At 41.8% G+C, this 13,266-nt stretch overlaps 1 protein-coding gene across 3 annotated transcripts in view; it reads left to right on the top strand.

Annotated features, from left to right (window-relative positions):
- Positions 1-12,870, top strand: part of LOC124117576 (lipoxygenase homology domain-containing protein 1-like) — a 116,715-nt gene extending 103,845 nt beyond the window's left edge. For all 3 annotated transcript variants that reach the window (XM_048385527.1, XM_048385526.1, XM_048385525.1), the window contains 7 exons: positions 66-296; positions 869-1,045; positions 2,213-2,351; positions 5,508-5,675; positions 7,982-8,094; positions 9,243-9,434; positions 10,859-12,870. In XM_048385527.1, coding sequence (XP_048241484.1) covers positions 66-296; positions 869-1,045; positions 2,213-2,351; positions 5,508-5,675; positions 7,982-8,094; positions 9,243-9,434; positions 10,859-11,043 — 1,205 coding nt within the window. In that variant the 3' untranslated portion in view covers positions 11,044-12,870. The remainder of the gene's footprint in view (positions 1-65; positions 297-868; positions 1,046-2,212; positions 2,352-5,507; positions 5,676-7,981; positions 8,095-9,242; positions 9,435-10,858) is intronic.
- The last annotated feature ends 396 nt before the right edge of the window (positions 12,871-13,266 follow it).

The following is a 13,266-nucleotide window of genomic DNA, read 5'->3' as shown; positions in this document are numbered from 1 at the left end:
AGTTGATCAAACTGGAATATTGCTGACTGCAGCATTAAACAACATTCATTCACTCACTATTACAGAGACCCACTACAAGATCAGCGTGAACACAACGGACATCCGAGGCTCTGGTACTGATGCCAATGTGTACATCATTCTGTTTGGCGCCAACGGTGACTCTGGTGATATTCACCTCGACAAGTCCGAGACCAACAAAGATCCCTTCGAACAGGGCAGAAACGACGTGTTCACCATCAAGAACATTCTCACACTCGGGGAACTCAGCAAACTCCGGGTGTGGCACGACAACAAAGGTTAGACTCTTTACTCAAGGTCAAGGTCAAAGAGTGAAGATTATGGCTGGCTGTTTTAGCAGAACTGCAGCAAATGTGAACAGGGGCGCTGATGCTAATATTCATGGGGAAACCAAATTTGTGTCTTTAATGCTTTAATACATCAGAGGACGACTCACCTTCCTTGAAGGTCAAAGAAGATAATCTTGCATGAAGACCTCTGGTATTTATACTGATGGAAAGGCCTGAGAGAATGTGGGACAATACGGCTGTGGAAAATCTAATATTTTCATTTAATATATAAGTGCTTCATATCAAAGTAAGACATGGATGAAATCACTATCAACCATGTCATATTCTGGGTCAAAATGTGATATCATGTCAAACACATGCTTTCCTTGGTATCTGTTCGTTTCATTTCTTCCCATGTATGTACCAGTGATATGGTTCAAGCTAGGCGTGAGTTCAGAACGGGTTTGACTCCAACATCTACTTAAGTTTCATGAGCTGTTTGTTAGATGTCAAAAGTATTTTATCGAAAACAAAAAAATTGGAGAGACACAGATTTCATCTGAACGTTTGGATCTTTCCAGGCCTTGGAGCTTCCTGGCACCTGGCTTCCATCGATGTGGAAGACCTCTCTTCTCACAAGACCTACAACTTCATCTGTAATCGATGGCTGTCGAAGAGCGAGGATGACAAACAACTTATCCGGGAACTGACATGCAGCAACCAGCTCCAGTCCGATTCAGGATCCTCTGGCAAAGTCGGTAAGTACATGCACAGTGTCTACTGGAGCTGTAACGATTCACTTGCATATTTGGTGAATCGAACCGTATCCCTTCATGAATTGAATTCGTTATTTGTGGTCACTAGAATTGAATACTTAAAACAAAAAATTTAAAACAGTGTTTTTGACTTGAAGTTGTCTGTTATTTATCAAAGCAAGACATGCAAAATGCAGTATATTCAAGCCATGCAGTAGTCCGTTGTATGGGTCATCCACCTCGGTTAAGGCTGATTGTCTATAATGCTCATCAATTATTTGGACCCCAAAGGTAGCTTTGTAGCGAGCGATCACTGTATTCTTCATTGAATGTAATAAACAATACATTGAATATTATAAATAATACATCAACTGCTGACTTGTTGTATTCGTAAATAAATATTCCCACTTGTTACCCTATATTCGTGATATGTATCGTATTCGCCTCATAGTGTATCCGTTGCAGCCCTAGTGTCTACACATCATCAGTAGTGCACGGGTTTGTCTGTGAATACATACTGTCTCAACAGAAAAAAATAGTTGTTCCCGGTTTGTCTTGTGACAGTTCACCAAAACACACCTGTTGCTTAACAACTAACACATGCTTTTGTGAATCTCATGAGTACTGTAAATCTTGAAATTAGCCCGAGTGTGAATTAAATGCGAAAAATGTGAGTGGTCTTTGTTCGCATTAATTAACTTCACACTTATGTCTCCAAATGACTATCAACAATAAGACGGCCTCACTGCACACTTTGGATAGAGATACCAACTTGAATATTAACACAAAGACAAGTTTATTGAGCAGCAGTTGTAACAAGTACATAACAATGTCATTCAAAATAGGAATTACACAATGGGCATCCGGTGAGTTATCACTACTGGGGTCAGGAGTCCTACGCACTCGTGTCAAGCTTGTTGACATCTTCTCTGCATACCAATGTTCAGTAAGCTAATGACATGAGGCCATATACTACTTCATGCAGGAACTTTGTGCAAAACCTGGTATTTACTGAACCAGTGATCTGAACCACAATCTGTGCCATCAGGGTAAAATGACATGCAGTCATCCAAGTCGCATCCTAATGGATCTGCTCGTATGTTGATCATAGTGCTGGGAGCCGGACTCTCCACAAGGCAATGGCATGATGACTGATGTTGTTTGTTTCAGTGTATGACATCGAGGTGACGACGACGGACAAAAAGGAAGGGGGGACAATCCATAACGCCTGGCTAATCCTCGAGGGATCCCGAAAAACATCAAAACCTTTCCATATAGAAAACAGCCCACAGAACAAAGTACTACGCAGGTAGAAATAAGTTGTTATCTTTATTATGACATTTGATTAACGTTGTGAAAAGAATTTTGTTTGTTTGTTTGTTGTTTACGCTGCACTCAGCAATACTCCAGCTATATGACGGCGGTCTGTAAATAATCGAGTCTGGACCAGACAATCCAGTGATTAACATCATGTGCATTGATCTACACAATTTGGATATGATGACATGCATCAACCAAGTCAGCGAGCCTGACCACCCGATCCCGTTAGTTGCCTCTTACCACAAGCATACTCGCCTTTTATGGCAAACATGGGTTGCTGAAGACCTGAAGAGAATAAATTATTAACCTCAGAGTGTGACATATATGCCTTTTGAAACACCAAAGTGTCACAAGAAAATAGCGCTGCCTTTCTATACGGGCACGGATAGCCCAGTTGTCTAGGGTGCAACAATCATCTGTTGATGATCATGAGTTTGAATCCCAGAGGATGATACGAGCTATGTCAAAACAATCCCCATGCTAATGTAAAACGTTTCTATGATTCTGCATGAAGACACGTCAGCATTGTATAAATCCATCCTCTCTCAGAGTTCACTTACAGACTCGGGTATATGATTTTGAAATGGCACACTAGACCAAGGTCGCTAGGCCTGGGATGGGTAACTTGGGTACTCGGGCCAGGGGTAGGAATCTGGTGTCCATGTTATATGGTTGAGCAAAGATAAAGCTTCAGTGTATGCACGATCGGATTGTTTTACTTGTGTACATGTATCTAAACATTTATCACCTGGACTCCTGTAAAACAATTCCCAATTGGACATTTTGTATCCAACTCCCTGTCTGGATCCTCCAGTGATTGGCTGACCTGTTGCATGTTCTCTCCCACCCTGTCTGGATCCTCCAGTGATTGGCTGACCTGTTGCATGTTCTCTCCCACCCTGTCTGGATCCTCCAGTGATTGGCTGACCTGTTGCATGTTCTCTCCCACCCTGTCTGGATCCTCCAGTGATTGGCTGACCTGTTGCATGTTCTCTCCCACCCTGTCTGGATCTGCCAGTGATTGGCTGACCTGTTGCATGTTCTCTCCCACCCTGTCTGGATCTGCCAGTGATTGGCTGACCTGTTGCATGTTCTCTCCCACCCTGTCTGGATCCTCCAGTGATTGGCTGACCTGTTGCATGTTCTCTCCCACCCTGTCTGGATCTGCCAGTGATTGGCTGACCTGTTGCATGTTCTCTCCCACCCTGTCTGGATCCTCCAGTGATTGGCTGACCTGTTGCATGTTCTCTCCCACCCTGTCTGGATCTGCCAGTGATTGGCTGACCTGTTGCATGTTCTCTCCCACCCTGTCTGGATCTGCCAGTGATTGGCTGACCTGTTGCATGTTCTCTCCCACCCTGTCTGGATCCTCCATTGATTGGCTGACCTGTTGCATGTTCTCTCCCACCCTGTCTGGATCTGCCAGTGATTGGCTGACCTGTTGCATGTTCTCTCCCACCCTGTCTGGATCTGCCAGTGATTGGCTGACCTGTTGCATGTTCTCTCCCACCCTGTCTGGATCCTCCAGTGATTGGCTGACCTGTTGCATGTTCTCTCCCACCCTGTCTGGATCTGCCAGTGATTGGCTGACCTGTTGCATGTTCTCTCCCACCCTGTCTGGATCCTCCAGTGATTGGCTGACCTGTTGCATGTTCTCTCCCACCCTGTCTGGATCCTCCAGTGATTGGCTGACCTGTTGCATGTTCTCTCCCACCCTGTCTGGATCCTCCAGTGATTGGCTGACCTGTTGCATGTTCTCTCCCACCCTGTCTGGATCCTCCAGTGATTGGCTGACCTGTTGCATGTTCTCTCCCACCCTGTCTGGATCTGCCAGTGATTGGCTGACCTGTTGCATGTTCTCTCCCACCCTGTCTGGATCCTCCAGTGATTGGCTGACCTGTTGCATGTTCTCTCCCACCCTGTCTGGATCTGCCAGTGATTGGCTGACCTGTTGCATGTTCTCTCCCACCCTGTCTGGATCCTCCAGTGATTGGCTGACCTGTTGCATGTTCTCTCCCACCCTGTCTGGATCCTCCAGTGATTGGCTGACCTGTTGCATGTTCTCTCCCACCCTGTCTGGATCCTCCAGTGATTGGCTGACCTGTTGCATGTTCTCTCCCACCCTGTCTGGATCCTCCAGTGATTGGCTGACCTGTTGCATGTTCTCTCCCACCCTGTCTGGATCCTCCAGTGATTGGCTGACCTGTTGCATGTTCTCTCCCACCCTGTCTGGATCCTCCAGTGATTGGCTGACCTGTTGCATGTTCTCTCCCACCCTGTCTGGATCCTCCAGTGATTGGCTGACCTGTTGCATGTTCTCTCCCACCCTGTCTGGATCTGCCAGTGATTGGCTGACCTGTTGCATGTTCTCTCCCACCCAGTCTGGATCTGCCAGTGATTGGCTGACCTGTTGCATGTTCTCTCCCACCCTGTCTGGATCCTCCAGTGATTGGCTGACCTGTTGCATGTTCTCTCCCACCCTGTCTGGATCTGCCAGTGATTGGCTGACCTGTTGCATGTTCTCTCCCACCCTGTCTGGATCCTCCAGTGATTGGCTGACCTGTTGCATGTTCTCTCCCACCCTGTCTGGATCCTCCAGTGATTGGCTGACCTGTTGCATGTTCTCTCCCACCCTGTCTGGATCCTCCAGTGATTGGCTGACCTGTTGCATGTTCTCTCCCACCCTGTCTGGATCCTCCAGTGATTGGCTGACCTGTTGCATGTTCTCTCCCACCCTGTCTGGATCCTCCAGTGATTGGCTGACCTGTTGCATGTTCTCTCCCACCCTGTCTGGATCCTCCAGTGATTGGCTGACCTGTTGCATGTTCTCTCCCACCCTGTCTGGATCTGCCAGTGATTGGCTGACCTGTTGCATGTTCTCTCCCACCCTGTCTGGATCCTCCAGTGATTGGCTGACCTGTTGCATGTTCTCTCCCACCCTGTCTGGATCCTCCAGTGATTGGCTGACCTGTTGCATGTTCTCTCCCACCCTGTCTGGATCTGCCAGTGATTGGCTGACCTGTTGCATGTTCTCTCCCACCCTGTCTGGATCTGCCAGTGATTGGCTGACCTGTTGCATGTTCTCTCCCACCCTGTCTGGATTAGCCAATACCTACATTATCTTATTTATGTTTACTATTTGCAGGGGACAAACTGACAATTTCCGGATGACGTCTGCCGCACTGGGAAAACTTGAAAGTTGCATAATCGGTGCTTATGAGCGTGAAGATCGGCCAATCACAACGAGTGAAGGGAAAGAAGGTTCCTGGCATTGTCATGAGGTGGTAGTTACCGACACCACAGGCGGAGGAAAGTGAGTTGTACTGTATATAGATCTACAGCCTGTCTTCACAGATTGAGTTATATAGATGCAATACAGGCCATTTGTAACAAAGTTAGTTATTCAGATATTGATACACGCCGGATTTAGCAAAGTGACTTATTCAGATGGGATATAACTTTTAGTTAAACATATATACATACAGACGGGATATTACGATGTGTGTTAAACAGATAAACACACAGACGGGATATTACGATGTTTGTTAAACAGATATACACACAGACGGGATATTACGATGTGTGTTAAACAGATATACACACAGATGGGATATTACGATGTGTGTTAAACAGATATACACACAGACGGGATATTACGATGTGTGTTAAACAGATATACAGACAGACGGGATATTACGATGTGTGTTAAACAGATATACAGACAGACGGGATATTACGATGTGTGTTAAACAGATATACACACAGACGGGATATTACGATGTTTGTTAAACAGATATACACACAGACGGGATATTACGATGTGTGTTAAACAGATATACACACAGACGGGATATTACGATGTGTGTTAAACAGATATACACACAGACGGGATATTACGATGTTTGTTAAACAGATATACACACAGACGGGATATTACGATGTGTGTTAAACAGATATACAGACAGACGGGATATTACGATGTGTGTTAAACAGATATACAGACAGACGGGATATTACGATGTGTGTTAAACAGATATACACACAGACGGGATATTGCGATGTGTGGTAAACAGTTATACACACAGACGGGATATTGCGATATGTGGTAAAAAGATATACACACAGACGGGATATTGCGATGTGTGGTAAACAGATATACACACAGACGGGATATTGCGATGTGAGTTAGACAGATATACACACAGACGGGATATTGCGATGTGAGTTAAACAGATATACAAACAGACGGGATATTACGATGTGAGTTAAACAGATATACACACAGACGGGATATTGCGATGTGAGTTAGACAGATATACACACAGACGGGATATTACGATGTGTGGTAAACAGATATACACACAGATGGGATATTACGATGTGAGTTAGACAGATATACACACAGACGGGATATTACGATGTGAGTTAAACAGATATACACACAGACGGGATATTATGATGTGAGTTAAACAGATATACAAACAGACGGGATATTACGATGTGAGTTAAACAGATATACACACAGATGGGATATTATGATGTGAGTTAAACAGATATACAAACAGACGGGATATTACGATGTGAGTTAAACAGATATACACACAGATGGGATATTACGATGTGAGTTCAACAGATATACAAACAGACGGGATATTACGATGTGAGTTAAACAGATATACACACAGATGGGATATTACGATGTGAGTTCAACAGATATACAAACAGACGGGATATCACGATGTGAGTTAGACAGATATACATACAGACGGGATATTACGATGTTAAACAGATATACACACAGACGGGATATTGCGATGTGAGTTAGACAGATATACATACAGGCGGGATATTACGATGTGAGTTAGACAGATATACACACAGACGGGATATTACGATGTGAGTTAAACAGATATACAAACAGACGGGATATTACGATGTAAGTTAAACAGATATACACACAGATGGGATATTACGATGTGAGTTAAACAGATATACAAACAGACGGGATATTACGATGTGAGTTAAACAGATATACACACAGATGGGATATTACGATGTGAGTTCAACAGATATACACACAGACGGGATATCACGATGTGAGTTAAACAGATATACACACAGATGGGATATTACGATGTGAGTTAAACAGATATACACACAGATGGGATATTACGATGTGAGTTCAACAGATATACACACAGACGGGATATCACGATGTGAGTTAGACAGATATACATACAGACTGGATATTACGATGTGAGTTAAACAGATATACACACAGACGGGATATTGCGATGTGAGTTAAACAGATATACATACAGGCGGGATATTACGATGTGAGTTAAACAGATATACACACAGACGGGATATTACGATGTGAGTTAAACAGATATACACACAGACGGGATATTACGATGTGAGTTAAACAGATATACATACCAATGGGATATAACAAAGTGAGTTAAACAGATATACATACCGACGGGATATAGCAAAGTGAGCTAAACAGATATACATACCGTTGTCGGAGAAGTTGTGAGAATGGTCTTCAGCAATAAGAACCAATGTTACACAGAGTATGCCCAGCTTCCCTAGTTACAAGACATCTCTATGTTCCAGGTTCTACTTCCCATGCAAGTCTTGGGTGCCAATCAATCGCAAATTCTCCAAGAATTCTGGCAAACAGCTTGATGTGAAGAAGGTAGAGGAGAGCCAGGTGTCTAAGACCCGAGGTACGAGTTCGGATCCAATTCGCTTGAAGATATTCCCTGAAATACCTTTTGTTATTTTTTGGTTACAAATTTTATCTTAAATTTCCAATTACTTTTTCAAGATATTTGCCATGAACGTTTGGCAAACTCACTCTTCTGAGATGTCCTCTCTGTTAGTTCTTAAATCTGTAGATCTGTCAAACATGTCAAAGAAATAAGGTTTGTTTAATAATTTTTTTATCAAATAATATACTCAACTTTTCCTAGTGGTATTCCAGTGGCCATACTACAGTAGGTTTGCTCTAAATGGTACATTTGGGATATAATTACCTGCCTGATTTAATTTGGTGGTGGGTAAGCCTAGTGATTACATCTTCCCGAGGCAGCGGAGTTGACTGACTATAAAAGTCCAGTGTCTGCCCGTGCCGAATTAGGCTTGAATTTGTGGGCTCAATCATTGAAATTATGAGTTATGTCCCATCTATGTCCCTCCTATTGACCAATCAGATTCCATCTATCATATCAATTGCATTTGCTTCAAACAAAATGGCGGGGCCTTGTCAAGTCAATCTGATGGATAATCAAGATTTATATTGTAATTAAACTTTTACATTGGGAAGTGAATCAAATCACTTGACCACCTTGATTAAAAACATCAAACATGAAAAGATTTGCAAAATATCAGTCAACGCCTCATCTGTACGTTAAAATGGATGTTGTTTATGAACCGGATGTGTAGTTTTTTACACGATTTTGATTGGACTATGTATAGACTTGCTAGTCCAGCCAAAATGTGACTCCAGAGTTCTTACCTAGTTCAGCAAGGGTCGAAACTGGACTTTTTATAGTCAGTCAATGTCCTTGCCTCGAGTTGATGAGTGATTAAAGCAATTCTCATCACAATAAAGGACATATGTGCAGCTATTTGGTGTCCCCTGCCATGATATGGCTGTAACATTGCTGAACAGCATAAACCCTACTCACCCACTCAGTCCGTTATCCACCGTACTGATTGCTAATGATTTTGAAGCTACAGGGCCCAAAAGGCTTCCGTTTCTCAGTATCGTTATTAGTATTTGAGTGTCATGGTAGGCGAGTCATTAAAAGTGAAGAGTGCTGTAAGTCTTTCTGTGGAGGAAGCTGACTTGTGAAGTATGTTTTCCTTTCAGACCTGGCACCAGTGAAGTATGAGATCATCGTCCACACTGGCAACGTGAAGGGTTCCGGAACCAACGCTAATGTGTCCATTACCATATTTGGTGAAAACGGTGATACAGGAAAGAGGCCTTTGAAACAGAAGTTCCGGGATCTGTTTGAGAAAAACCAGACTGACAAGTTTGAGATTGAAGCTCTTGACCTGGGTATGATTCATTTTCTAAGTCTTATTCCTCTTTCTCTTAATTATGAATATTGGCTATCCAAACAATTTTTGTGTGTGTTTATGTTTGCACCAAAAAAATTAAAATAAGCCACTCCCACTAACAGTCTTATTTCATGGCCCCACCACAATAGAGACCGCCTCCGTGGTAGAGTGATAAAGCGTACGCCTGGAGAACGGAAGTTCCGGGGTTCGATCCCCGGCCGCATCATAACAAAATACATTTAAAGATGGTACTTGTTGTTACCTTGTCTGGCACTCGGTATTAAGGGGCTAAAACATGGACTGGTCAGCTCGGGGTCAGTATACTGTGTCTGAGTGGGGTATTCATGTTTAACTGCAGGCCAGCACGAAAAATTGGCATCAGTCTGGACAAGTACAAGCAGCCACACACACGTGCATGCACGTCGCTATATAAGTGCAATAATCTTGGACACGCTGTTAAACCTCATTTTACCTCACCTCACCTCACCTCACCTCACCTCACCTCACAACCAATATAGTTGTGATGAATTTTGGCAACTACCTCTTTTGCAGTCATTTTTTCATTCCCTTTATCTCAAACTGCCACCCGATCCCATCCCACTCCAAATAATAAATTACCAGTCCCTCACTTAACCACACATACTACAACACTGTAAATATTCATGGTTGCTGGAGAAACACAGTGTATACAAACAAGTGAAGTATTGACGATGATGCAGGCTCACAGCACTGTTATCCCCCGCCAACATGAAGTTTTGAGGGGATATATGTTCATGCCACTGTAATATAGCTGGAATATTGCTTAGTGCAGTGTTAATAAACTGGATCAGTGGTCAAACTTGGTGACTTGGTTTATAATGAGTTATCGTACCCAGATGGGACATTGCCCAACCACTGGGTTGTCAAGTCCAGATATGTACAGTTCACCATCATGTAGCGGGAATATTGCAGCATAACAAAATTCTTTAGAATACCCGAAGGAACTACCGTATTCCACGTAATAAGCGCCCCGCTCTAATAAGCGCCCATGGCAATATTTGCTAATATATTGGGAAGTGAACAATCCCAATTAGCATCCCTTCCGATTGGTCAATGTACACAAGACTGATTTATTCGTGTATGATACGCACTCGTGTGTTATATGCCCCCTTAATTAAGGGCAATTAAATTCTGGAAAAATATATCTGTCTTATATAAACAGTTCAGACCATCAGCATAAACCACGAAATTTATCTTTCAAATCTGTTTTTTTTCCACCAAAATAATATTCTAATCAGAGCCCCCTATTTCTAATTTTGAGAGCGCCCTGGGCGCTTATTACGTCGAATACGGTACTTTCAGTGAAGAGTAATTTTCTGCCCTTGAAAAGAGAATATGGCAGATTAGCTTTATTATATTTGATGATTTGCTCTCATTTATCAGGTGAGCTAAAGAAGATACGTATCGAACATGACAACACTGGCTTCCGACCGGGCTGGTTCCTTGACAACGTACAGATTGTCAACAAAGCTACAGAGGTCACGTACAACTACCCCTGCGAAAAATGGTTTGACAAAGACAAGGGTGACGGAGAAATATGTCGGGAAGTCTATGTAAGACATGACTAGTGCTGCTTATGGTGATTCCCTAAAAACTGACTGTGATATTTTAATCAGAACAACTGCTTATTATGAGACTCCTGATAATACGAGGTGTAAATAAATCAACCATTATGACATAAACAAATAGGTTTTATCTATTAGTCAGGAAAAATATGAACTTGTTGTTCCTTTATGATCAATGTAAATTACATATATTTATATCTTATTAGTTGTGACCATGTAGTATTTCTTCCCAAGGATCTATTTTTTTTAAGAATTATCTAAAGCTAATGTTTAACATGAAGTCAGGATTGATGATATTGCAGTGTGTATCCATGACAACCACCCATATTTACATGCCATTAAGAATTCACAAACTATATTTATTATGATATGAAGTATACAAATACTGATAGTCAATACTGGGGCGGTCGGGTAGCCTAGTGGTTAAAGCATTCACTCGTCACGCCGAAGATCCGGGTTCGATTCCCGACATGGACACAATATATGAAGCCCATTTCTGGTGTCCCCCGCCGTGATATTGCTGGAATATTGCTAAACGCGGCATATAATCATACTCGCTCACTGATAGTCAATACTAGATGCTGTTGGTTCTATTGTAGCTTACTGTTGTGATGTTACTGTTGTGACACTGTCAACTGGTTCTCAGGAAAGTATCATGTTAGTTTGTCCGTACGTTATTGTTGATTCGATTTGCTATTAAAGTGACCTTAACCATGCAAGTGCCCCCACGAAGTCTTTACATAATATTTTCTTTAAGACATATTAAAAAAAAAAAGATTGTGGTACAAACGTAAATTCACCCTGTGACCCAGGAAATGGAGTTACTATACCCCAATATATAATTATGAATACACAATGTCATTTAGAGAAAGTGGTCAAATGTAACATTTGGTTGTATTTGAGATAACACTTTCTTTGTAAAGAAAAAATTCTCGTACTTTCTTTGGTTGAGTCCTATCTGGGATTGAAACCCATGCTCCAAGTATAACATTAGTTACGGTATATAGTTATACGAGCGAATTCATCCGTCCTTCCTGCTTTTTTTAATGTTTTTAACTTAGAAACATGTTGGAGTTGAAGTCGGAGTTATTAGTGAGCCCTGCTAATTTTTTGCCTTGTTTAAAGATGGTGAACATTAAATTATTAAAAATTTATGTTTCATAGTTTTAATTTGGGCAGGATGAGTTGCACTAAGAGATGAAACATTTAACAGTTATTAAACTTGGTATGTAACAGTATAATGCCTGTCATATTGCCAAGATTATGTTTCATTTAGTTACTCTTTTTATATTTTTACGGTTTACAGATTTTTGCTGACCAATTTCGAAATAGAAATCAATTAATGTGTCTCAACATTTTAAATTTATTTGGCATGAAGTTGTTTAATTTTGTATCTTGTTGAAGTTGTATCTTTTTATTTTTCAAATCAGTCAAAGATGACTCGATGGAGCAAATAAGATATAAATCAGACTATACTCATTTTATTTTCTGATTGGACTTTTCGAATCTGTAAATCGGTAAATAAACAAAGTGTTGACTTACTAGCTATGTTATTGTTATGCATATAGCTTTTAACAGAGTATTTTTGATGCTTTATCTTGTAGACAATATGTGATGAAGTCTTATTTTTTCTTCTGTGGGACCAATTTTGCTAGAAGTCTTTTACAGTTGTTGTATATTGGAAACGTTGTACATTTGTACAAGGCAGCATATATATAGTATATATATATATATATATATTAGGGCTGGCATGGTCAACTCGGGTACCCGGGATGGATGGGTACTGAGTAGGACCCGGGTACCCACAGGACAAAAATTATCAAGAACTCTATGGTTACACTACAAGTCACTAATGTCCGCATTTCTTTCTGACTTTCATATGGTTGAATAAAGATATAACTTAATTCAACTTCAGTGTATGCATGACCAGATTGTTTAATACATGTATCTAAATACGTTTTGCCAGGGCTAGGCTCGATCTTCCCAATCGGACATTTTGAGACATCTCCTGAGACCTTCAGTGGGTCCTCGGGTAGGGTCGGGTAACGGGGGGGTTGGGGGAGTGGGGGGTCCCCGGGTAGTAAACTTGGACTAGTCCCAGCCCTAATATATATATGTATCTGTGAGAGGAATATTATTATGTACACACTGGTTGTGTAAATATTGTGTATATAGTTGTTACACCATCACTGAAACCACCAGTCTCTGTACCACAACACACATCTG

The sequence above is a fragment of the Haliotis rufescens genome, unplaced genomic scaffold (genome assembly GCF_023055435.1).
Source record: "Haliotis rufescens isolate VD_foot unplaced genomic scaffold, xgHalRufe1.0.p SCAF_6, whole genome shotgun sequence".
Taxonomy (NCBI): domain Eukaryota; kingdom Metazoa; phylum Mollusca; class Gastropoda; order Lepetellida; family Haliotidae; genus Haliotis; species Haliotis rufescens.
Note: the sequence above shows the minus strand (reverse complement) of the source record. Positions and strands in the feature narration are given on the sequence as shown.